Here is a 23,022-nt window from a genome sequence, read left to right as displayed (position 1 = left end):
GTCAACACTATGAGCAACAGGCTGCGAGGACATGGATGGGAGAATGTGGCAGGGCAGCATACGGATAGATGGCATAACAAAGGAACCGGGATCAAACTTACTGGAATTGGCTTCAAGAACCGTTAAAAACATACTGCAACTTGAGAAAGAGATGAAGGTGGAGAGATCACATTGCACCCTAATGGTGAAGAAACCCAGAGAGTGGAAACCTCAAGTTATCACCTCAAAACTTCACTTTGAGGGAGATGCCATGAAGATCCTGAGGAGAACACAGGACAGACTACTGCTGAGCTACAAGGGGAGTCGAGTACCAATATTCCCCGACTGCACCTCAGTGTTGCCAAGGCCAGAGCTACTGTCACTGAGGTAAGTAGCATTAAGAGGCCGAAAGGGAATCCGCTACGGGTTACTGTACTGTTGAAACTTGTTCGATTTGGGTAAGAGAAGAAAGCAGACTGAGTCCAGGTAGGTGGCAAAAAATAGTGATCTTTATTTACACACTTGCGCAGAGTGTGGGAAGAAACTTGCAACAACAATCTTCTTCGAGCAGACCGCTCCCCATCCTTATATTACCCTGATGACGTCACACAGTTAGATCTTACTGGAAATGATAACAGTTCCCCACACTCACAAAGTTCTCCTTATATAGACATCAGATGCTACTTTAGAGACAAACAAGTGTGTGATATGTTGTGCAGTTTTGTGAGACTGTGTGTCCAACCGAGAGGCTGTCCTAAGACGACCTCCCTGTTCTTAATAAGTGTGTGTGTGAACGTGCGTGTTTTACATGACTCTCTATGTGCATGTTGGTGTAGACCTGAATATGTGTGTAAGTGAATGTAGAAGGCCCTGCTGGACCCACAGCTTCGAGAGGTGTGAATACAATGATGTGGATACCATTTGCAACAGCTTAAGCAGATAGAAAGAATGATACAGAACAACAATGGACTGATTAAAGTGATGATAATATGCATACATTAATATTTGCTCAGATAACCATAGATGTAATTCAGAGATTATTCTGTCAACAGATTCGACAATGATGAATGATTGATCAATGATAGTTCTGATTATAAACTGTCACCATAAGAATACAAAATAAAATATCTCTTGTCCACACTCCTCCTCTTTGGCCATCGGCCAACCTTTACCAAAATTTGTTTCACTCCTCCGTCCAGGCGGCCTCTCGCAACGGCATCATATACACCGGACCAGCTGAACCAGCTGAACCAGAGTCTAGGGCCCTGCTTACCAGTTTTACCAACACTCGCCTTACCAGAGGAATGAGTCAACACCCGATCATCAATATACCTAGAAAAACTATAAGAGAAAACATGGCAGACATAAACACACCCTTCCATTGCCCAAAGACAGACGTGATCCAGTCTCCCAGCCCCGTGTTCACGCCTGATTGCTCATGCATGGTTCTAGATAACGTTTTCAGATTCTCAAGCGCCCAAGTGACCGTTCCGTCCGGAGCAGTATTGTTGGGAATAAAGGTGCAGCACATGTCACCAAACATTGCACATACTCCACCCTTCTCAGCCAACAACATGTCCAGAGCCATTCGATTTTGGACTCCCATTAAAGACGTCGGACCTAATTGTTCCGCAAGGCCTTCCACTGCGTCCCTAGTGAGATTAGAGAGTCTCAGCACATTATAATGGACATAGTTAATGCGATCAACATTTTTATTTGGAGTTATCCATAAAAACACACTTTCAAAGCCGGCCGCTATCTGTTTAACTAACTTATACTCATCTGGAACTCCCCTGGGAACTCCTATTGAGTCAATCCAGGTTGGCGAGTCCCATCCTGGGTCATATTTGTGCGTACCCCTTGTATCTCTCCTACGTCTGGCTGTCAACACACCAGTGTCCTGCTGTGGAACTGTTTCTACTCTACTTCCTATAAGCATCAACGGTGCACCTAGGCGCACCAGAGCACATGTTCCCACACTCCCCAGGGGAACCTGCACCAAAAGGGTGTACTGCCCACAATAATAATATAGCCCACCTCTTGCCCAGGTGCCTATAATTGTGTTTGGGTCACTTACATTATTGGTAGTCCTGCCTGGGATCGTCCTCTGACACCAGCTCGGATCAATCCTTCCTACCGTATATTTCACGCTGTCTGTAGAGAACTCAAAACATGTATAATTAGCTCGTTTAGATGTGAATGAACCTGGTTGTGTACGTTTATCAATTGGCGGATATAAGCCTGACAAAGTGGTGCAGTTACCTGTGTTCACCGCCTCTCTAGTTAATCTCAACATACAATTATAACCCCACTCATCCTCTGGATACAGAGGAGCGGGTTCAGTGAACAGGCGAGGTCTAGCGGTAGCACAAGCAATACAATCAACCACTTCCTGCTCTTTAGCATTTTGAGCCACCCAATCTAACCAAAGATTCCTATCACCGAAACCTGTGGCCTGCTCTATTAACTCTTGAGGTTTTAATCTCGTGTAATCTGTGGCCACAAGCCTTTTCTCTTCTGAGTCCTTGTAAGTAACTGTCTCTAGGGGATCCATTTGCTCCGTGAGATTCATTACAGTGTCGTTCCCTATCGGTTTAGATCTTGGATTGAATAAGTTCACCCAAATTACCCCTGCTGGATCTGTCCCTGCTTTATCTACCCCTATTACTAAATAGAACGCACCCCCGTCATACCCCGCTTCAGGGAGTTTGCTCCATGGTCCTAGGGAAAGACTGACAGGGTTATTTGTAACAGAATAATCTTTCTGAATGGCTATCCCTTCAAGGGCCTGTGGCACTGTCGGTTGCCATCCTACTCCTGTCCACGCAACCACATCCTGCCAAGAACACCACTGATCCGTTATATAAGTGTAAATGTCTCCTTCCATTGATGGACCCCACACCAACTGAGGGTAACATACCATAGGATGATAACAAACCCACACATCATACGTTCTCCAGCTGCTACCGTCTCCTGGGCATTTAATTACCTCACACAAATCGAATGTGAACGCCGTCGTAGACCCATTAACATACCCAAACTCGACTCCCCCACTGGCTTTGAGACACCCATCGTTCCCACCTGAGCCAACCTCGCACTTGAATTTCCTCGACGACTCGATCGGTTTGGACTCTGGAGCGGATAGACCTCTGCGTCTGGGCAATTCACCTGTCTGCCAATAAACAAACAAACACGTTATAACACTTATCAACCCCAACATCCCCGTTATTTTCCAATTTTCCCACAGTTTCATGATCACTGTTCCCAGGCTCTTTTACTTTTACTTTAAACTTCGTGATAAGAGTATAAAGTTATGAGTATAAAAGTATGCGATTAACGTACAAAACTATTACGATTCCTTTAAACTATCAAATACTTTAGACTAGAGCCCTAGCCTATTAGGAGCCTGGAATGAATTAATGCTTGGCGTGTGACGCTCCTCTTCTTTCTTCGTCTCCCCAGGTAGACTGCTGGGGAGAACCGCGGCACAGGGGGAGATGATTATTCTGCCTCTATGTTCCCCCCTATGTTACTTGGGGTGGAGCTTATCTCGAGTAAGCTCTCATCGGCCACGGCACATTGAGACCAATGGAACCAGGTCTCACCCTTTCCCTTCAGCCGAACCGCACTGGTAGTGCGAGCCGTCACCTCGAATGGCCCCGTCCACCTCGGATCTCTCCACTTTCGCTTAATGACCTTCATCCACACCGCCTTGGCGTCGGGGACGGACCTGTCCTCCGCATTCACCCCCTCTCCAACCTGTTGTGTAAAACTAGACACAAGAGCTTTTAATTCTTTCCAACATTCAGCATGCTTTCTGTTGCTTTTTATACTTTCTTCCGCCGGGACTGTTGTCCAAGGACCTGGAAACTGTCGTCCTGTCAACAGCTCATATGGTGTGAAACCTGTGGATTGATTAACACAACATCTTATTATCATCAATGCAATTGGCAGGGCTGCAACCCAATTTAGCCCAGTCTGAGCAGAAATTTTAGCAATTTTATTCTTCAGGTTTAGATTCATTCATTCTACTTTCCCCTGTGACTGGGGGTGATATACAGTGCCAAATCTGTGTTGCAACCCCAGCTTCTGTTCTACCTCTGCCAAATCTTTGTTTTTGAAATGAGTCCCATTGTCTGACCTAATTCTCTTAGGAAAACCATGCCACCAGGATGTAATGATTGATTAAACACTTAATCACACTTTTTGCATCCTCCCTCTTTGTTGGCCACGCTTCGGGCCATCCCGTCAGAGCATCTACACTTACCAGTAGATATCGAACTTCTCCTGGCCCTGGATCAATCATGTCAGTGAAGTCGATCACAATCTCTTCACCTGGTCTCTCTGGGATGGGAAATTTTCCTGCCTCTGGCTTAATTACTGGCTTTGGATTGTGCCTCCCACAGATCAGACACGTCCTGGCTTTCTCCTTGATCATATCCTTCAAAAAGGGATGCCACCAATGGCACAGATGTCTCCCCATCTGGGCCACACCTACATGGCCAAGCCCATGCGTTTCGGCAATCTTCTGTTTTTCCAGGTTGGCCGTCAACACTGGTCGTCCGTCAGGTCCTCGCCAGAGACCTCCTTCTTCCCAGGCTCGACTCTTCCAGACCCCCTTCTCTTCCGGGGCCGCCTCCTCTTGGGCCTTCCTGGCCTCCTCTAGCATGTTGACTCCTACTTCTTCCTCCACGGTTATTTGCACCATCTGCCTCGATGCTCCATATCCTGCAGCCTCCTTGGCCACTCGATCAGCTTCCTGATTTCCCCTAGCCACCATACCGGTCCCTGAGGAGTGACCTTTGCATTTTATGATGCTCACCTCCTCTGGATCTCCCAAGGCCTGCTCAAGTTCCTCCATTTCCTTCTTGTGGCAGATTGGTGCATTATCTGCTGTCCTGAATCCTGCTCTTCTCCATTGGGCCAGCTCCACGTGAGCTGCTCCAAAGGCATAAGCTGAGTCCGTGTAAATGTTGACTCTTTTTCCTTTTGCAAGTCTCAGAGCTCGACTTAGAGCAATTACTTCTGCTCTTTGGGCTGACTGCTGCCCTTCAAGTCTTCCAGCCTCCTTCACTTCAAATTCAGCCCCTTTTCTGCAAACTACCGCGTAGCCTGCTTTCAATCCTTCCTCATCTCTGTAGCAGCATCCATCCGTGAACCAATCTTCAACTCCCAGTACAGGTTCCGCTTTCAATTCTTCTCTTTTCTTCTCGTCGACTTCAGCTCTCTTTGCACAGTCGTGCGGCTCTCCTGACCCCATTAAATCTGCCATATTGATTCCTTCATGTGTGAAGGTCAAGTTGGGAGCGTCTAAAACTTTACACACTCTCTGTTGTGTGAGTGGTGTCATGGTGAAGGCTTGTGAGTTAACATATGCCACCACACTGTGGGTGGTCAGCACCTTCAACGGATGGTCCCTCACTATATGTGCTGTCTTTTGTATAATCTTTGACACCCCAATGGCATGCTGTGTGCATCCCGGGTGCCTTGTCTCTAATGGATTCAGTCTGACGCTGACGTACATAAGTACATCTCTCCCTCCCCCTTTTTTCTGAAACAACACCCCATTAACTATCCCGTGTGTTTCTGAAACATCAAGATAGAAGGGTTCATCATAATTAGGGATGGCAAGATCAGCCGATCTTGACAAGTCCTGTTTCAATGCGATAAACGCCGACTCAGTGGCCGATGTCCATGGCAGTTCAGCCTTCAGGTTACGGACACCCACCGTTTTCACCAGATCCCTCAAAAGGGCTGTTTTCCCTGCATAATTTGGAATGAAGTGACAGCTGTATCCTGTTAAACCTAAGAATGAGAACAACTCCTTAACCGTACGCGGTTTTGGATGTGTCAAAATCTGATCGCGATGGGTGTTTAGCAAACCCACTGATTTGTGAGCAATGACACGGCCCAGAAATGTTACTTCTGGTCGGACCAACTGCAACTTTTCTTTACTGACTTTGAACCCGCACTCAGCGAGTCTCTTCAGTATGGTAAGTGAGGCTGCCGTACAGGCCGAAGCAGACGGAGCCGCAATGAGCAAATCATCAACATATTGCACCAGTGAACACCCCTCTGGTAGGTGGCATAGCGATAGAGCTTCTTTCAACACTTGGTTGAAAATGCCCGGGGAGAGTGCAAACCCTTGTGGCAACCGTGTGTATCTGTACTGTTGCCCCGGATCACCCTGTGGCTGCGCCACCAGCATCTTCTTAGCTCCATCTTTGTTTTCCTTTTTCTTTTCGTTTAGTTTTCCTCTCACCTCAGCCAATTTCAATTTTACTAACTGCCCTTGCGCCTCCTCCAGCTCCTGTTTTTTCTTGTTCACCTCGTCTCTTTCCAGCTCAAGTCGATGTATTATATGCCTCTCTCATTTTGCTGAATCCGCCACCGCAAAGTCTGGATTCTTCTGTAGATCTGCTCTCACTCGTTCTGGCAGACCTGCTAACACCGCACATCGGAACCACGCCTGGGGTTCCCCATCCTGCCCAGGATGCTCTCCAGTTTGGAGAATCCACTGTTCTTTTGCGTGCTCTATAAACTCTCTAGGGGAATGTTCTGGGCTCCAGACAATCCTAGGTGTAGTGCCAATATTATGGGTCGGATACTTCTCATGCATTGCATCAGAGAGAGCATTTCGCACCCTTGCATAGGGGACATCGTTTGGTTGGCATGCAGTTCTTGCTATCTCTTCCACATCTGCGAGGCCTCCACCTCTGAATGTCCTCCCACCGATAGCACGAAAATCTCCCAGGGCAAGTTCTTCTCCTTCCGTAAGACTTCCTAGTCTTCTCAACCAAGCCGCTCCTCCCTCTGTGATCGGGGGCAGCTGCTTCACCAGAGCTTCAAGATCTCTGATATTATAGGGGTGGTAGACTGGTTCGCCCTGTAAACTCGTCAGTAAAGGCATAGTGAGGGGCAATTCCTCCTCTATGTCACACTGCCCTTCTCCGGTTTGCAATGCAGCGTTCTGCTTCCGATTCTTTTCAAAGATCGACAGTCTTTTGTCTCTTACTTCATCCAGAACCCTCCCAGAGCGAAGCGTCTTCATTCCTGGGAGACCCTGAAACTTTGGGGCGAGTCCTCCCATTTCCAGGTTCGACACTTCTCTAGATTTTTGTGATTTACTTACTGAGGCCGCCAAGTCCTTTTCCAATGCATCAAGCGTTTGTGCTAATATCCGTGGTGTTGCTACGCCTTCTTCCTCCAGTCTTTTCAAGGTCCGTTCCAACTTTATCACGGCCTCCCGGTTGTCAGATACTTTCCCAACAACATGGTCCTGCCACTGTTCTTTCTCAAGGTTGTCAACCTTCGACCTCTGACTGGTTTTTTGGCTCACCTTTAATGGCTGCCTCTGAAACTGCAGTGAAGGTGAATCTTCCTCTGAAGTCCAGACCTCCTGGGATGCATTTTCCTGGCTGGGCTGTTGCGGTGTCACCTGACCTGTACTCGTGGAAGCCACAGGTTGAGCTTCTTCTGTAGCTCCATCTGGGCTGAAAAGAGAGGGAGGGATCAAGATCACCCCCCGTGTAGTGATTCCTTGTGACGTCCCAGCAGCTGGGTGGGGCTGACTCCCCACTGATGCAGCTGCCGCTGATTGAGGCTGCATCACTTTTTGTGTAGGTGCCACTGATTGAGGCTGCACCACTCTTGTGTCTGCCTCCTCTGTGCTCCGAGCAGATGTCGATGGTATAAGATTCTCCTGTACATCCACAATTCCTCCTTTAACTGTTCCTGTTTTTCCTCCCGGCCCCCACAGGGTGCCACCCTCCAAAGTCACCACTGGACAGATATAAGGAGGGGGTGGGGCACTCAGGAATTCCTTCAGGCTGGGATATAATGTTCCCTCAGCCTCGGCTTCCTTTGTTAGGACTGGTTTGGTGTCGTTCACTTGCTCTTGCATCCAGTGAGAAACGCCTTGGGAGACAATCATAAGCTTGCAATACTTATTTTGTTTTTCAATCATGAGCTTCTTTTCGGCCTTCAATTTTCTCCCCTGAAAACGTCCCAAGTGTTCCTCTTCAAGCTCTTTGATCCTCTTCTCACATTTCTCACCTTGAACTTGGAAGATGGAATGAAGAGGGATTCTGTCCTCCAACGTCTTCTGTTGATTTTCACATAATTCCTTCACTTCTCTTTCCAGATCTTGACACTGGCGGGCAATCTCCTTTGAAGTCCCCTCAGCAGTAATTTTAATTGCTTTCTTCAATTGCTGTATTTGCTCCTTCAGTGGCTTGTATCTCTTTCCCTCATCAGGAGTCGCCTTTTCCTTTTCAGCCATTTTGCTTTTTGACCTCACTTACCTTACCAAAATGGCCGCTCTTAGGCTCCTCCCTTTGGGGTTGCCTCACTGTAGTTCCCCTTTCGGCAGTCAGAATCCCACAAGCTGGTCAAGCTTAACTTCCGCTAGGCTCTAGCCGGGGAGAGACCGCCCACAGACACACATACACACACACACAGTCTCTAATCCTCCTTTCAAGACAAAACTTCACAAACGTCTACTGCAACAGTTTAAGCACCCAAAGCCAGCGAAAATTCACTCTCACATTCACTTCCATAACAACTACAAAGTTTTCACACATGAAAATAATCCAATCAATCTACTATGCACGCCGTTTCCCTCCTTATAGCGAGAGACTCAACCGATCTTTAAAAGACTTTATATACACAACATCAAAAATAAAGCACACACCTCTGCCTTCTCCAGGCCGAGGAGGAAATATGACCCAACCAGAAAACCTCCCAGCAATCACACAAAGTACTCAATCTTCGCCAGTATATTTAGCAACACAATCCTATTTTACGGGAGTTTTTCATGAGAGATCATTACACATTAGATCCCATTAAACCATACTCACATTAGGAAATCACAAACACAAGACTACAAGGTTTAGTTTGTTTAATATACTGAAATCCTTTAACCACACTTCTGAAACACACCTTCACCTAACCAAAAAGGAAACTGAGAAACAGAGAAGTGGAGAAGTAGGGAGATGGAACAAAGCCAGCAGCTACACACACACACACACCTCGCGTGTGCTCGCGAGTGTGCCCGTTGCAGCACAGGCTGCAGCACAGCCTCCTTTTCCTAAGAAGACGCCTCTCCGGTCATGTTCCACACATCCACACACAGAGCTCCCCACAGAGCCCCCTCTCCTCCTCTCAGAGAGAGAAAAGAAAGAGTTTTCCTTTTTTCACTCTGCAACCACACAGGAGAAATTAAACAGACAGTTTATACAACTAATTTACACTTTATTTACACACACACACGGGCCCATATAAACGCATGAAAACACCATATGCCAGAACAGCTTTTTTCGACTAATTTAAAAGCATCTTTCAGCCCAGGGCCGCACCTTGCTGATCAATTAAACCCGCTTCGAGGACGCCCCCGCCGAGAGCGGTCAGATTCCTAAGCCCTACTTAATTTATAACTGCTTCCCGCCAGGCAACAAGGACCTCCACCAGCCGCATGAAATATCACAGTTCACGCTTTTGGCTTTACTTAAAGTTCACAAGTCCCTGACGTTAAATAGTTGCAGCCGGGTCGCACCCTGTCAATCAAAACAGCGCAGTAAGGAAAGTGATCCCCTTGATCACTTTAGTTTTTAAGGGGGGCTCGAAATCCCCCGGGTACCACCCGAGCTTTTAACCTGACCGTGCATCCATGATCAGGGGTCGCCGCTACGCGCTGAGCAACTGTGCTCTTAGGGGCCACGCCCCAGTCCTAAGACAATTGATTCAAGTGTATTATAAGCATCGGTGCGGGCTCTTAGCCCGCGGTTATTTGCAACAACAATCTTCTTCGAGCAGACCGCTCCCCATCCTTATATTACCCTGATGACGTCACACAGTTAGATCTTACTGGAAATGATAACAGTTCCCCACACTCACAAAGTTCTCCTTATATAGACATCAGATGCTACTTTAGAGACAAACAAGTGTGTGATATGTTGTGCAGTTTTGTGAGACTGTGTGTCCAACCGAGAGGCTGTCCTAAGACGACCTCCCTGTTCTTAATAAGTGTGTGTGTGAACGTGCGTGTTTTACATGACTCTCTATGTGCATGTTGGTGTAGACCTGAATATGTGTGTAAGTGAATGTAGAAGGCCCTGCTGGACCCACAGCTTCGAGAGGTGTGAATACAATGATGTGGATACCATTTGCAACAGCTTAAGCAGATAGAAAGAATGATACAGAACAACAATGGACTGATTAAAGTGATGATAATATGCATACATTAATATTTGCTCAGATAACCATAGATGTAATTCAGAGATTATTCTGTCAACAGATTCGACAATGATGAATGATTGATCAATGATAGTTCTGATTATAAACTGTCACCATAAGAATACAAAATAAAATATCTCTTGTCCACAGTACCCATTGAGGTTACGGATAACATATGGAGATAAAGACAAAGACTTCCAAGGCCCCGCAAAGAACATGGAATATGTGCAAAAGACACTTCCCCCCACAGCTGAGCCTTAACAGAGAAAGTGAACCATTCCAGGGACCACATAACCCTGGGTGTATTTCATTGAGGCTATCATCTCAAGGAGGTGACAGAATGCCTAATATGCCTAATGTAATTTCTCACTTGTTGTCTAATACGACCAAAGTCTCCCCAGCAGTAGTTTTGGGGTATGGGTGGGCGACTCCTCTTCTCTCACTAAGCCCCGACTATTGCTCCCACTCATGCTTTGTTATAACCAAGTCTCACAGCCCCTTTACACCCTCATCGCCCTCTGGAGCAGAGCAGAATCTCATTAATTTAAAATTAGCAAAACAACTGGCCCTGCCCCTGTAACCTCTTGACCCTACCATTCCTTCCAGGCCTTTAAATAATCAAGTGTTTGCCATGGTCATGCATGCTCAGACTGAACCTGTCCATTTAGTTGCCTCCAGGAATCATTAGGAAACCATCACATTCTACACCTTCACTTCTCCTGACACACCTTTGATTCTTGGCTTCCCATGGTTGGAAAAACACCCCTCACATAGCCAGATAGAACAAACTCAAGGACTTAATATTATTGTCGGTCCAGTCTAACCCTCACTCATATTCCTCAGCTCTCACCTCCTCCTGATATCAAGATTTACAGGAAGTATTTAGTAAAGATAAAGCAGCAACACAGTGGAACTCTCTGGTGATGCCACAATTCTGGGTCTTCTGACCCAGCATTTTGAGTTTTAGTTTATTTTTATGTTTAAGTCCTTTATGATTTCTAAGTTCATTCCTATTATGCCTGGGTTGTTATTTCAGTTCTTTGTTATTAGATTCCCTTTGTGTCTTCCTAACCCTTAAGTCTCCCTTGCCCTTCATGTATTTCATGTCTGCGTGTCTTTTGTTAAGTTCGTGTTGTCAGGTCTGCGTTTCATTATGTTTCCTGTTTTATTTTGAAAGAAGTCCTGTGTTCATTGTGATTAGTTTTACGTTTCCTCTGTGATGTCGTTATGTTCATGTGTGTCAGCTGTTTCCCCATGTGTTGCCACTTCTCCTGATCACCTCATGTGTGTATTTAAGTCCTTTGTCTTCCTGTGCTCAGTGTGGCGTCCTCCCTCATGTATGTCTGTGTGTTCTGTTTGCAAAGCTTGCCAAGTTTATTTTGTATTGTCAAGTTTAGTTTAGTTTTTCCAGTGTGCAGCAATAAAGCCACCATTTTGAGTTTCAGCCTGGCCTCTACGTTTGAGTCTGTATTTTGGGTCCTTTCATGCCTCCCTCCACACAGACCTTGACAGGTGATAGTTGGTATGAATGGAAAAACATCTTCATCCAATCATACCTGAGCAACAACACTACCACAACATTTGTATCCACACCAGAGGTGTGAGTTGGCAACACTGCAGACACATAATGGGTATGGCAGTCCACTCTCCCTGCAGCACGGACTACACTGCCCATGAGACTACATTCTATAGGACTATGCCTTGTAACACTCTGCTTATTGCCTTCATATTAAATCATTTTTGAATACTAATTTAAAAAAAATATTTCATCACGTCATTATGCGTACCGCAAGTAGGGGTGACATGGGCCGCGAGATTGAGACCCAGGCATTAGAGCTTTTTAATTATGGAGGACCACAAGAGCCACGCCCATCGAAATAAAAAATTCTGTGCTTGAATAATGAATTGTAGAATATAATGTGCATTTGTAAATTTATTTTTGAATTCCAATTTAATAACCTGCATTTCAAAAACCTTTTTCGAATTGCACTTTAATGAACTGCATTTCAAAAACCTTTTTCGAATTGCACTTTAATAAACTGCATTTCAAAATCCATTTCCCTTTCCTGTTCGCTCAGGGATTAACATGTGGATTAGCAGTTGGATTAGCAGTTGGATTAACAACTTCATTTTAAAAATCCTGCTGCTATTCAAATTAGCCACACCGTGGGATGTAAGGAGCTCTCTGATTGGTTGGTCAGACACAGGCTGTCTGCCTGGATTTTTCTAGCTCATAGCTTCGCCCTTCTAAGAAGCGTGTATGCTTGTACAAAGGCGGTTCAGCCTCGGGATTTACATTCGGCTCGACACGGATATGTGAAGAATGAAGGGACCCTGCAGCGAAACGGAGAGCCCAACCTCTGACTGAGTGCCTGTTTATGCAGTCTGACCACCTGTGAAGGTAACGTGCTAACATTGCTAACGCTAGCATCACAGCACGTAGCCCCGTTATTTTAAGATCATCTTAGCTTATGAAAATTTTACGTTGCAGCTGTATGAGCTAGCTACGTGTTTTGTAAGCTGCTGTGCTCTTCACAAATAAAGATGGAAGCAGCTCAGACTATTAGAACCAGCACTGAGTCCTGTTACATTCATACAGTGTTAGAGCAACGGCTGCAGCCTACAGCCTTTAAACTAGCAATTAAAATGCTGACAGTAAACTCGTCAGTCCAGATGTTACCACATTACTTTGTGATACTTAAGAGTTAAAACAACTGAGACAGGCTGATTAAAATAACAGCTGTCAGTTCTCTCATTCCTTATATCAAGACTGGAGATCACACTACTGATTTCAGTTCATTTAATATGTGAGTGCACAGATTCATTCTCAACTGGACATAAACGATGATCAAAGGTTGTATATATGATGAATTCATCAAGTTCCAGCCTCTAACACAGTGCGCTGAATCTTAGCTTTGAATGTCCAGTATATTCTAATCAGTGCAATTTCAGCATTCATTGAACCTACAGTATCTACACCTGTGTGGCAAATGTGTGGTAAAGATACAGATAATGAGAATTAATTAATAATACAATATACATTATGAAAAACGAAAGCTGAAATTGATTCAGTTTAGTACTTTTCTCTGTGTGCTCTGTGATTTTAAAGGCCTTAAATTCTGTGATATACACTGTAAATGATTTTCACAGAGGTCTTAAAGTACTTAAATCACTGCTGATAGTCTGGTTGTTTATATTTTCACGTTTTTGTGTCTGTAGGGCTGTTTGATGACGATTTGGACTCCTCTGGGAGATGAGGACACACCCACATCTCTTCCATACTGCAGCCATTGATGGTGTTACAGCTCTGAGGCAGCTTTGGGGCATCAGACGCACACACTGGAAAACCAGCACCTGGACTTCATGCAGGAGAGACACCCTCAGTGATGATGGACTCTGCATCCTCTACTTTACCTCTAATCTCTTTCTCTTTAACACACAATTAAAATCACTCCAAAAGAGTGTAAACCTAGTGAGGAAGTCTCTAACTTCACATTTGTACTTTTACTTGTTTTATGAGTTATTTTTAAGAAGAGTAAAGTTATTCACATAAAGTTTTTATTCTTCTGTATTTATTATTTTGCATCATGTGCCACAGTCATACTGAACTTTACAGACCTGGTGAATTGGAGAAAAAAATCATATATGAATGAATCATTCAGCTTCAGCAGTATTTCTATTCATCTTATGAATTCCAGTCTAATGTCAATTCACTGTTTGAGTTCAGTTTTGGTCTCCAGAGAATACCACCTGGTTCAACAATCTTTTTATCTGATTATTGGAAAAACAGTTTTCTTCTGACAGATGCTCCTGAGGCTGAAATTGAGCCCAAAGAAACAACAACAAAGTTTAGTTCCTCTGGATTTTCCATGGAAAATTGTTTTATCACTCATCCAGGTGACTTCTCCAGTGTCACGGATGAGTGATGAATGTATCTCCCACTGGAAACCATTGTGTCCAGTTAAAGTCCATCGACTTTTTTAAGGAGAGTTGTTAGATGCTGTGCTCATGAGGACAATGGGTTTTAACTTGCAGCACAACACAAAGCTGCCATACTGGATCAACGATCAAATCACGTAATTGAGCAGAAATAAGTCAAAATGTAATATCCTCATATGATGACACATCACACATGACCAGCATTGTTCTAAGAATGCAAACTTTCTTATTGGAAGTTTCCACAGTTGCCAAAAAGGGCCAGATTTCTGGCTGGTCTTAATGAGTGGTCGTTGCTCTCTCGTTTTCGAATTGCTGCACGGAGGATGAAACACCCATGATAGGCGCGGAGGTGTGTGTCTTTGTCAGGAATCAGCCATCCTCAGCTTCCAGGTTAGGAAAAGTGGAACCAGAAGATATTCAAATGCATCTCTCCACAGCTGCTGATAAATTCTACAAAAAGCTGTCATGCGCCGCGGCACGCGTGCACAAAAGGATCCAGACGTCCCCAGGCGACCGACTGGACTGCGGCCTGCGGAGAGAAGCGCGGAAGTCAGCGACGAGGGACGGAACCAGAATGAAGGAACGCGGAACCCAGAGGCGGTCCTCAGGACCGTACCCCTCCCAGTCCACCAAGAACTGCCATCCCCGCCCACGCCGGCGCTCAGCCATGATCCGCCGGACCGTATAGGCCGGGTGACCGGCGATAAGCTGGGCGGGAGGAGGGGGCCCGGACAGAGGGCACAACGGGCTGCGGCGGACAGGTTTGACCTGGGAAACATGGAACGTGAGATGTATGCGCCAGGAAACAGGGAGCTTGAGCCGAACTGCTGCTGGGTTAACAACCGATGAAGCGGGGGGCCAGTTTTCGGGAGGACACACGCAGCGGAATGTTTTTGGCAGCTAGCCAGACCTTCTGCCCCAGCCGATATTCGGGGGCGGGGGTGCGACGGCGGTTGGCATGGCGTGTGTGCTGTTCCTTCATCCGCAGGAGAGCTTGGCGGGCCCTGAGCCAGACCTGCTGGCAGCGCCGGAGATGATGCTGTGCGGAGGGGACTGCGAGATCGAGTTCATTTTCAGGGAAAAGTGGAGGCTGATAACCGAGGGAGGCCTCGAACGGGGACAAACCAGTGGCAGACGAGGCAAGTGAGTTGTGTGCGTATTCAACCCAGGGCAGATAGGTGACCCAGGAGGTGGGGTTTTGGGACGCTACGCATCGTAGCGCAGCCTCAAGCTCCTGGTTAACCCGCTCAGTCTGGCCATTAGATTGCGGATGGAAACCCGAGCTTAAACTAACTCTCGCGCCCAGAATGGAACAAAAGGTCCTCCATACTTGCGAAGTAAACTGTGGGCCTCGGTCTGAGACGATGTCAAGGGGAATACCGTGGAGCCGGAACACGTTCTCAATTAGGGCTTGGGCTGTGTCAGAGGCAGAGGGTAGTTTCGTTAGCGGGATGAAGTGAGTGGCTTTAGAGAACCGGTCGATGATGGTGAGGATGATGCTCTTTCCCGAGGAACGAGGAAGACCTGTAACGAAATCTAATGAGATATGAGACCAAGGCCGGTGAGGCGTGGAACTCGCATTTCTCTGCTTTGACAAACAGTCTGTTCTCCAGTAACTGTTGCAGGACGCTCCGGACGTGAATGCGATGCTCCTCCGCAGTCCTGGAAAAAGCGAGGATGTCATCCAAGTATACAAAAACAAACACGTTCAGGAAGTCTCGAAGCACGTCGTTCACTAGAGTTTGAAAAACCGCAGGGGCATTTGTTAAGCCGAATGGCATAACCAAATACTCAAAGTGGCCCAGTGGTGTGTTAAAAGCGGTCTTCCACTTGTCCCCCTCCCTTATTCGGACCAGATGGTACGCGTTTCGCAGATCCAGTTTCGTGAAAACGGTGGCTTCCTGGAGAGAGCCAAAAACAGAGTTAATCAGCGGAAGAGGGTATTTGTTCTTTACAGTGATGTCATTTAAGCCTCGGTAGTCAATGCACGGCTGCAACGAACCGTCCTTTTTCCCCACGAAGAAGAAGCCTGCAGCTACTGGGGAAGAAGAGGGTCGAATGATACCGGCCTCAAGTGATTCTTGGATATAGTTTTCCATCGACTCCCTCTTGGGGCGAGACAGGTTGTACAACCGGCCGGAGGGCAGCGGGGCTCCAGGTAGCAGGTCAATGGCGCAGTCATAGGGGCGGTGAGGTGGCAGAGAACAAGCCTTGTCCTTGTTAAACACTTCCTGTAAGTCATGGTACTCGGGTGGGATGGAGGAAAGGTCAGGTGCTTGTGTAACTTCTCATCTATGAGATTCTGCTCCACCCCAGAATCCACTAATGCGCAGCATGTAACAGTCTTTTTGTTGGTTACTATGGCAACGGACACAACCAATCGGGGTCTATTAGCATTCAATGTGCTGCCCACCCGTATCCCCGAACCTACCGGTGAGCTGGTCCGTTTGGGCGAACTCCGCGCTAACAGAAAAAGACACTTTATTGTAATAACGAAAGGCGACCCGGGAAAACTAGGGAGCAAAAACAAGAAACTAAAAACCCGGGGAAACAATGACACGAGGAAGCCGGGATCGGGACCGTGGGAGGCTGCAATAGAAAGGGGAGATGATTACTAGGGAGCCGGGAAGCGGGGAAAACACATCAGGACGGAGTTAGAGTAGGGGGCTTATGATAGAACAGGACCGTGGGAGCTCGGGAGGAAAGTGTGGCAGTCCGTGAGCAGGAAGTCCGTGGGGATAGCGAATGGGCCAGAGGATGCACCGAGTGATCCAGTTGAGCCGGAGGACAGGCAGGTGGGAGACGCCGAGTCGCAACCTGGACACAAGTAGGCGGATTAAACACACTTCCAACCAGAAGTGAATGCACATTTTTGTGGAAGTCTAGTTACCACTGTGGGGGTGACTAACGGACTGCATCCGTCAGCGCCGGGTTAAGTAGATCCTTGTGTAGTCACCGTGATGGAGAGCAGGTGTGCCGGTGATGGCCCAGCCCGGGGGTGTGGCTACCCGAGCATCACGCATTCCACAGACACAGGACCACGGACCATGACAAAAACAAAGTTTGTTAAAAACATTTGCAGGTGAATCACCACTGATTTATCACTGACATCCATTTACTCAAAAATTACTGACAAGTGGACAACTAGAATATATAGTTTATAATTTCAACAATGTACTGTACAAAATGGAACTTTATATGACAAATGTGGTGCTTGTGGAATTTTTAACAAGGAGCCTACAAAACTTTACAGTACTCATGCTGCCAAACTTTTGACGGCTAGGTGTGCAGTTCCTGCTTTAAATGCATTCACTTTTAAGATTAAGAAATCTAAGTGATAAGAGGCCAGAAATGTTTGAACTTGCTTATGAACCTAAATCACTGAAGCCGTCTCTCCTGCATGAAGTCCAGGTGCTGGTTTTCCAGTGTGTGCGTCTGATGGCCCAAAGCTGACTCAGAGCCGTAACACCATCCATGGCTGCAGTATGGAACAGATGTGGGTGTGTCCTCATCTCCCAGGAGTCCAAATCGTCATCAAACAGCCCTACAGACACAAAAACATGAAAATATAAACAACCAGACTATCAGCAGTGATTTAAGTACTTTAAGACCTCTGTGAAAATCAGATTAGAATATACTAGACATTTAAAGCTAAGATTCAGTGCACTGTGTTAGAGGCTGGGATTTGACTTCATCATATATACAACCTTTGATCATCGTTTATGTCCAGTTGAGAATGAATCTGTGCACTCACATATTAAATGAACTGAAATCAGTAGTGTGATCTCCAGTCTTGATATAAGGAATGAGAGAACTGACAGCTGTTATTTTAATCAGCCTGTCTCAGTTGTTTTAACTCTTAAGTATCACAAAGTAATGTGGTAACATCTGGACTGACGAGTTTACTGTCAGCATTTTAATCGCTAGTTTAAAGGCTGTAGGCTGCAGCCGTTGCTCTAACACTGTATGAATGTAACAGGACTCAGTGCTGGTTCTAATAGTCTGAGCTGCTTCCAGCTTTATTTGTGAAGAGCACAGCAGCTTACAAAACACGTAGCTAGCTCGTACAGCTGCGACGTAAAATTTTCATAAGCTAAGATGACCTTAAAATAAGGGGCTACGTGCGTGATGCTAGCGTTAGCCATCGTTACCTCATGCCGTTATGCGTTCACCTTCACAGGTGGTCAGACTGCATAAACAGGCACTCAGTCAGAGGTTGGGCTCTCCGTTTCGCTGCAGGGTCCCTTCATTCTTCACATATCCGTGTCAAGCCGAGTGTAAATCCCGAGGCTGAACCGCCTTTGTACAAGCATACACGCTTCTTAGCAGGGCGAAGCTATGAGCTAGCAAAATCCAGGCAGACAGCCTGTGTCTGACCAACCAATCAGAGAGCTCCTTACATCCCACGGTGTGGCTAATTTGAATAGCAGCAGGATATTTAAAATGAAGTTGTTAATCCAACTGCTAATCCACATGTTAATCCCTGAGCGAACAGGAAAGGGAAATGGATTTTGAAATGCAGTTTATTAAAGTGCAATTCGAAAAAGGTTTTTGAAATGCAGTTTATTAAAGTGCAATTAAAAAAAGATTTTTGAAATGAAGACTTAAAAAGCATTTTAAAAATCAGTTCATTAAATTTGAATTCAAAAATGAATTTACAAATGCAGATTTTGTTCTACAATTAATTAATTAAGCGCAGAATTTTTTATTTCGATGCGCGTGGCTCTTGTGGTCCTCCATACTTAATGCGTGTTTTGTTTGGGTTTCCACCGGCGTGGAATTATGAAAAATAGAGAGTGTAAATGACATTTAAATTTGGTAAAATTTTAACGTATGTTTGTTTGAAAGGTACTTCAGTTTTATTTTGAAATCCGTGCTTTTATTTTAAAACAGGAAACTAGCGCAATAAACTGTTAAAGGGCTTGTTAGTTACGCTCGTTTTACGATATGGTAAGTGGTGTGCCTTAAAGTGAAAAATATGTACGTTTCCTGTGCAAATTAGTAACTGGCTAACAGTGGCACAAGGTTTGTTAGTGTTTCCTTTAATGGAGTAAGTTATGTGCAATCAAAATGTTGTGTAATAGAGTTTATGTGTAGTTGTAAGCTAGTGAGGAGAGATAGTGAATTGAGTTATATGAATTAGATGTGCATACTATGTGTGAGCAGGAGAAATTTTTTTCCTTTATATTCTGATGTTATGGTAGTAATATTGTTGGTTTTGTTTTGCTCCTAGCTCTTACAGTGTCTTCACTGAATGTTTCAATGAAAATGTTTCCAATAAAACCTCTCTGAAGCATCAGTATAAGAGACCATCATTCAGCCAGTGATGCTACAGTAAGAGCTTCAGCCTCACGAGTTTCCCCTGACTGCCAAAGTCTATGATGAGAGAAGGATTCATTGTGATGGTCTAAATGTGACACTCACAATGGAAGCATCTCAGATATTACCTACAGAAGCAGAAGGCTCAGATCAGATAAAGGATGTCTGTCAAGCAAGCGAGAATGAGGAACATTGAAGATCTGATCGTGCACGAAACCCTAGGGGGAAGATGCTTGCCTTTCAGAGAGAGGAGGCACACAAAAAGGAAAAGCAACTCATGCACCTTTATGATCAATGGAAGATCCAGGCACGTAAGGCAAGAAATCAGCTAAAGCTGGACATCCCAGAGAGTGAAACCGCAGCTCTCATTGATATCTTGAAATGCATGAATGATGTTACGGACATTTATGTACAAATCAAAGATCACCTCACACCATCCGGTGAAATGAGACTTCGTGTTGATGCATGTGAGGCTGTGACAAAGGAAATTATTAAAATTGCATATGAAAGAATATCAGGCATAGATGAAGACTATGACAGTGAAGCAGTCAAAGAACGCCTTCGCGAGCTCCTTAACAGAGACTATGCTCATTCCATATATGGATCCCCAGTCTCACTTCTAAGTCAACACACTATAGACTCCATTGTCGTAGTAAAAAGAGCAGATACTGCAGCAGAATTAACAGCAAAGGAAGCGGAATATGAGTTATTGGAGGAAGGAAAAAAAAGAGAAAGGATCCAGCTCTAGGTAGAGCAACAGAAAAGGGATCTTGAAGCTCAAAAACATGAACTAGAAAGACTAAGAGCTGAAAAGGATATAAGAGCAGCACAAGCAAGATTGTCAATTTACAACCATGAAGTAATGCAGGAGGGCAGCTTGTACTCTGCTAACAGCAAACTAAGGAACCAGGACCATATGCACCCACATCAAGCTGTGTCTCCGGCCCCAGTTCAGCATCTCACAAGATTTCCAGCTTCACCTCCACAGACAAATGTGTCCCACTTAGCTCAAGCAGTACAAGACAGCATAGCCATTAACAGACTTCCAATGCCAACTGCATTATTTGAGAAGATATGTGGGAGGCCCTGCACAAAAGACACTTGATGATATCTTTTACAGGGAGGATGATGAAGTGTATAAGGATGCATGGGATCGCCTTAATAGCAGGTACGGTTAACCATTTGTCTTGCAGAGAGCTTTCAGAGAAAAACTAGGTAGCCGGTCAAAGATCCACTCAAAGGATGCAAAAACTCAGAGCATTCACCGACTTCCTACATGCATGCCACAGCAAGCCATGCCTCATATTAAAGGGCTGGACATTCTGAATGACTGTGAGGAGAATCAAAAGCTGGTCCAAAAGTTACCTGAGTGGGCAGCTTCAAGGTGGAACCGCAAGGTGACCCAGTTTATGAAGGATAGACAGGAATTTCCAGCTTTTCAGGACTTTGTCAACTTCATGTCACTAGAAGCAGAGATTGCCTGTAATCCCAGTAACTTCCCTCCATGCATTACGTTCATCAGACTTACCTGCAGAGAAACATCATCTGAAAGAAAGAAAAATAAATCTACTGTTATCCATACACAGACACTTACAGAGAATGGGAAAAACGTACCAATCAAGACCAGCTTAAAGCCCCCTTGTATGTTCTGTCATGATAACAAACACCGCCTACATAGTTGACCAGAGTTTAAAGGAATGCCTCTGGATGAGAAAAGAAAGTATGTAAGGGAAAACAAACTCTGCTATGGTTGTCTGAAACCAGGCCGTAATGTTAAAGTCTGTCACCACTAGGGATGGGTATCGTTTAGGTTTTATCCGATACCGGTGCCTTTTGAAACTGTCATGGTCCTGGGTCAGTGACCCAGCGCTTTTAGTTTGTATTCACTTTCTTGATGATGATGATGGTTTGAGTTCTATGTGTTATATTCAGTCTGCCTTTGAGTCTGCGTCTGTGCCTCTGTCTATGATGTCACCCGATCTGTTTGTGCATCTGTTTGTTTAGTTCAATGTCTTGTCTGGTTCCATGTGTCTAGGGTTTCCTGTTTTACTTTGTAGGTCTGCCTCGTTATGCCCATTAGTTCCAGCTGTGTCCCCTCCTGTGTGCCATTTCCTGATTACCTGGTGTGTGTATTTATAGTTGGTGTCTGCCTGTGCTCCTCGTGGCGTCGTCTGCGTTTCTCTGTGAACCTCTCGTGTAGTCTGCTCTGTTCCATGTTTCCTCGTGTCTCTCTGCCCCTCGCCTCGTGTCCTCCATTTTGCATTAGTTTTCCCAGTTTAGGTTTATGTTCGGTTCTGTCCACACCTTGGTTTTCTGCACTGTAAATAAAACCCACTTGCACCTCCGCCATTGTGTGCTATTGGATCCTCCTTTCTCACCCTCCACACGACTGCCGCCCCAGCCGTGACAGTACGACGCCACCACAAGATGAATCCAGCAGCTTTCTCCGGAGAGAGTGACCTCGCACGCATCCAACGCCTGATGGACTGGGTAACCCACACCACCAACGCACGGGCAAAAGTGGTGGGGTTAAACGCCATCGAGGCAATCCTGGAGGGAAATCCCTACCTCTGTCAGCTTAAGGGAGTTTCAGCCTTCGTTTGCGACCTGCATAAAGCCCGGGGGGTGGTGCAAGCTCCGGGATCCACAGGCTTTGTCCAGCAGCAGCAGGCTACGGCCGCCCCGGAACGGCAACGTCAGCTTCGCCCGCCGGAGGAGTTACCCGGCCCGCTGGCGGAGACCTTGCCCAACTCGTCGGAGCCGTCGGGAGGGAGGAGGCGACGATCGCGGCGTCAGCGCGTCACCCCGCAGCCGGATATCAGGACTTCAGAGCCACCGGCTGTGGTGAGTGGGAAGGACCCCTTGTCTGTTTTGGACTGTGGGACAGTTTATTCAGGGGCTTTGTTTGGTGCAGCAGATGACAATGAGAATTGTTTGTTGCCTGTTCATTCTCCTGCTCGGCTGTCTTTGCCTTGTTTAGCTGCACAGCCGCAAGCTCGTGTAGATGCGCAGCCGCAAGCTCGTGTAGATGCACAGCCGCAAGCTCGTGTAAATGCACAGCCGCAAGCTCATGTAGATGCACAGCCGCAAGCTCGTGTAGATGCACAGCAGCATTCAACTTGGCCCCCGGCATCCCCGCTAGCCCGGTCATCTATGCCGTCTCCGTCTTCACCGACTCCCTCTGTACGGGAGGCTGCGCCTGTGCCTCCCATTTTGGACTCTTTTTCTAGTACGCATTATTCGTAGAGAGTCAAACACGTTAAAAATGCAATCGTCCCTCAACAGCTGGCTAGTTTAGAGACTGTTACTTGCTCCAGGGCCTCACCAGAAGCTAAGTTACAGCCCTCAGCTGACTCTGGACCCCTGGAGGCTAAGAACCCAGCTCAGGACTGCACCCGGCTGTCGCTGCCTGAGCAGGGTCGGTGCTCCGCGCAGCCGCAATCCGATCTGTTCCTGCCAGAGGCCCGTGTGCCTACTGGTTCTGATCTGTCTCTGCCAGAGGCCCGTGTGCCTGCTGGTTCTGTTGCGTCCCTGCCAGAGGCCCGTGTGCCT

At 46.1% G+C, this 23,022-nt stretch overlaps 1 protein-coding gene across 1 annotated transcript; it reads right to left on the bottom strand.

The window, feature by feature from the left end:
* Nucleotides 1–3,809: 3,809 nt before the first annotated feature.
* Nucleotides 3,810–6,219, bottom strand: LOC102308807. Its single transcript, XM_005951076.2, has one exon. It carries the CDS (start codon nt 6,185–6,187, stop codon nt 4,130–4,132), a length of 2,058 nt encoding a protein of 685 aa, XP_005951138.2. The 5' UTR covers nt 6,188–6,219; the 3' UTR covers nt 3,810–4,129.
* Between the last annotated feature and the right edge of the window lie 16,803 nt (nt 6,220–23,022).

This window comes from Haplochromis burtoni, unplaced genomic scaffold (genome assembly GCF_018398535.1).
Source record: "Haplochromis burtoni strain Fernald_Lab_line unplaced genomic scaffold, NCSU_Asbu1 Contig_843, whole genome shotgun sequence".
Taxonomy (NCBI): Eukaryota; Metazoa; Chordata; class Actinopteri; order Cichliformes; family Cichlidae; genus Haplochromis; species Haplochromis burtoni.
The sequence above is the reverse complement of the archived record's forward strand: the minus strand, read 5'-3'. Positions and strand labels throughout refer to the sequence as shown.

Coding starts and splice junctions, on each gene's coding strand:
- LOC102308807 (XM_005951076.2), bottom strand. CDS start 6,187: ATGCTGGTGGCGCAGCCACAGGGTGATCCGGGGCAACAGTACAGATAC.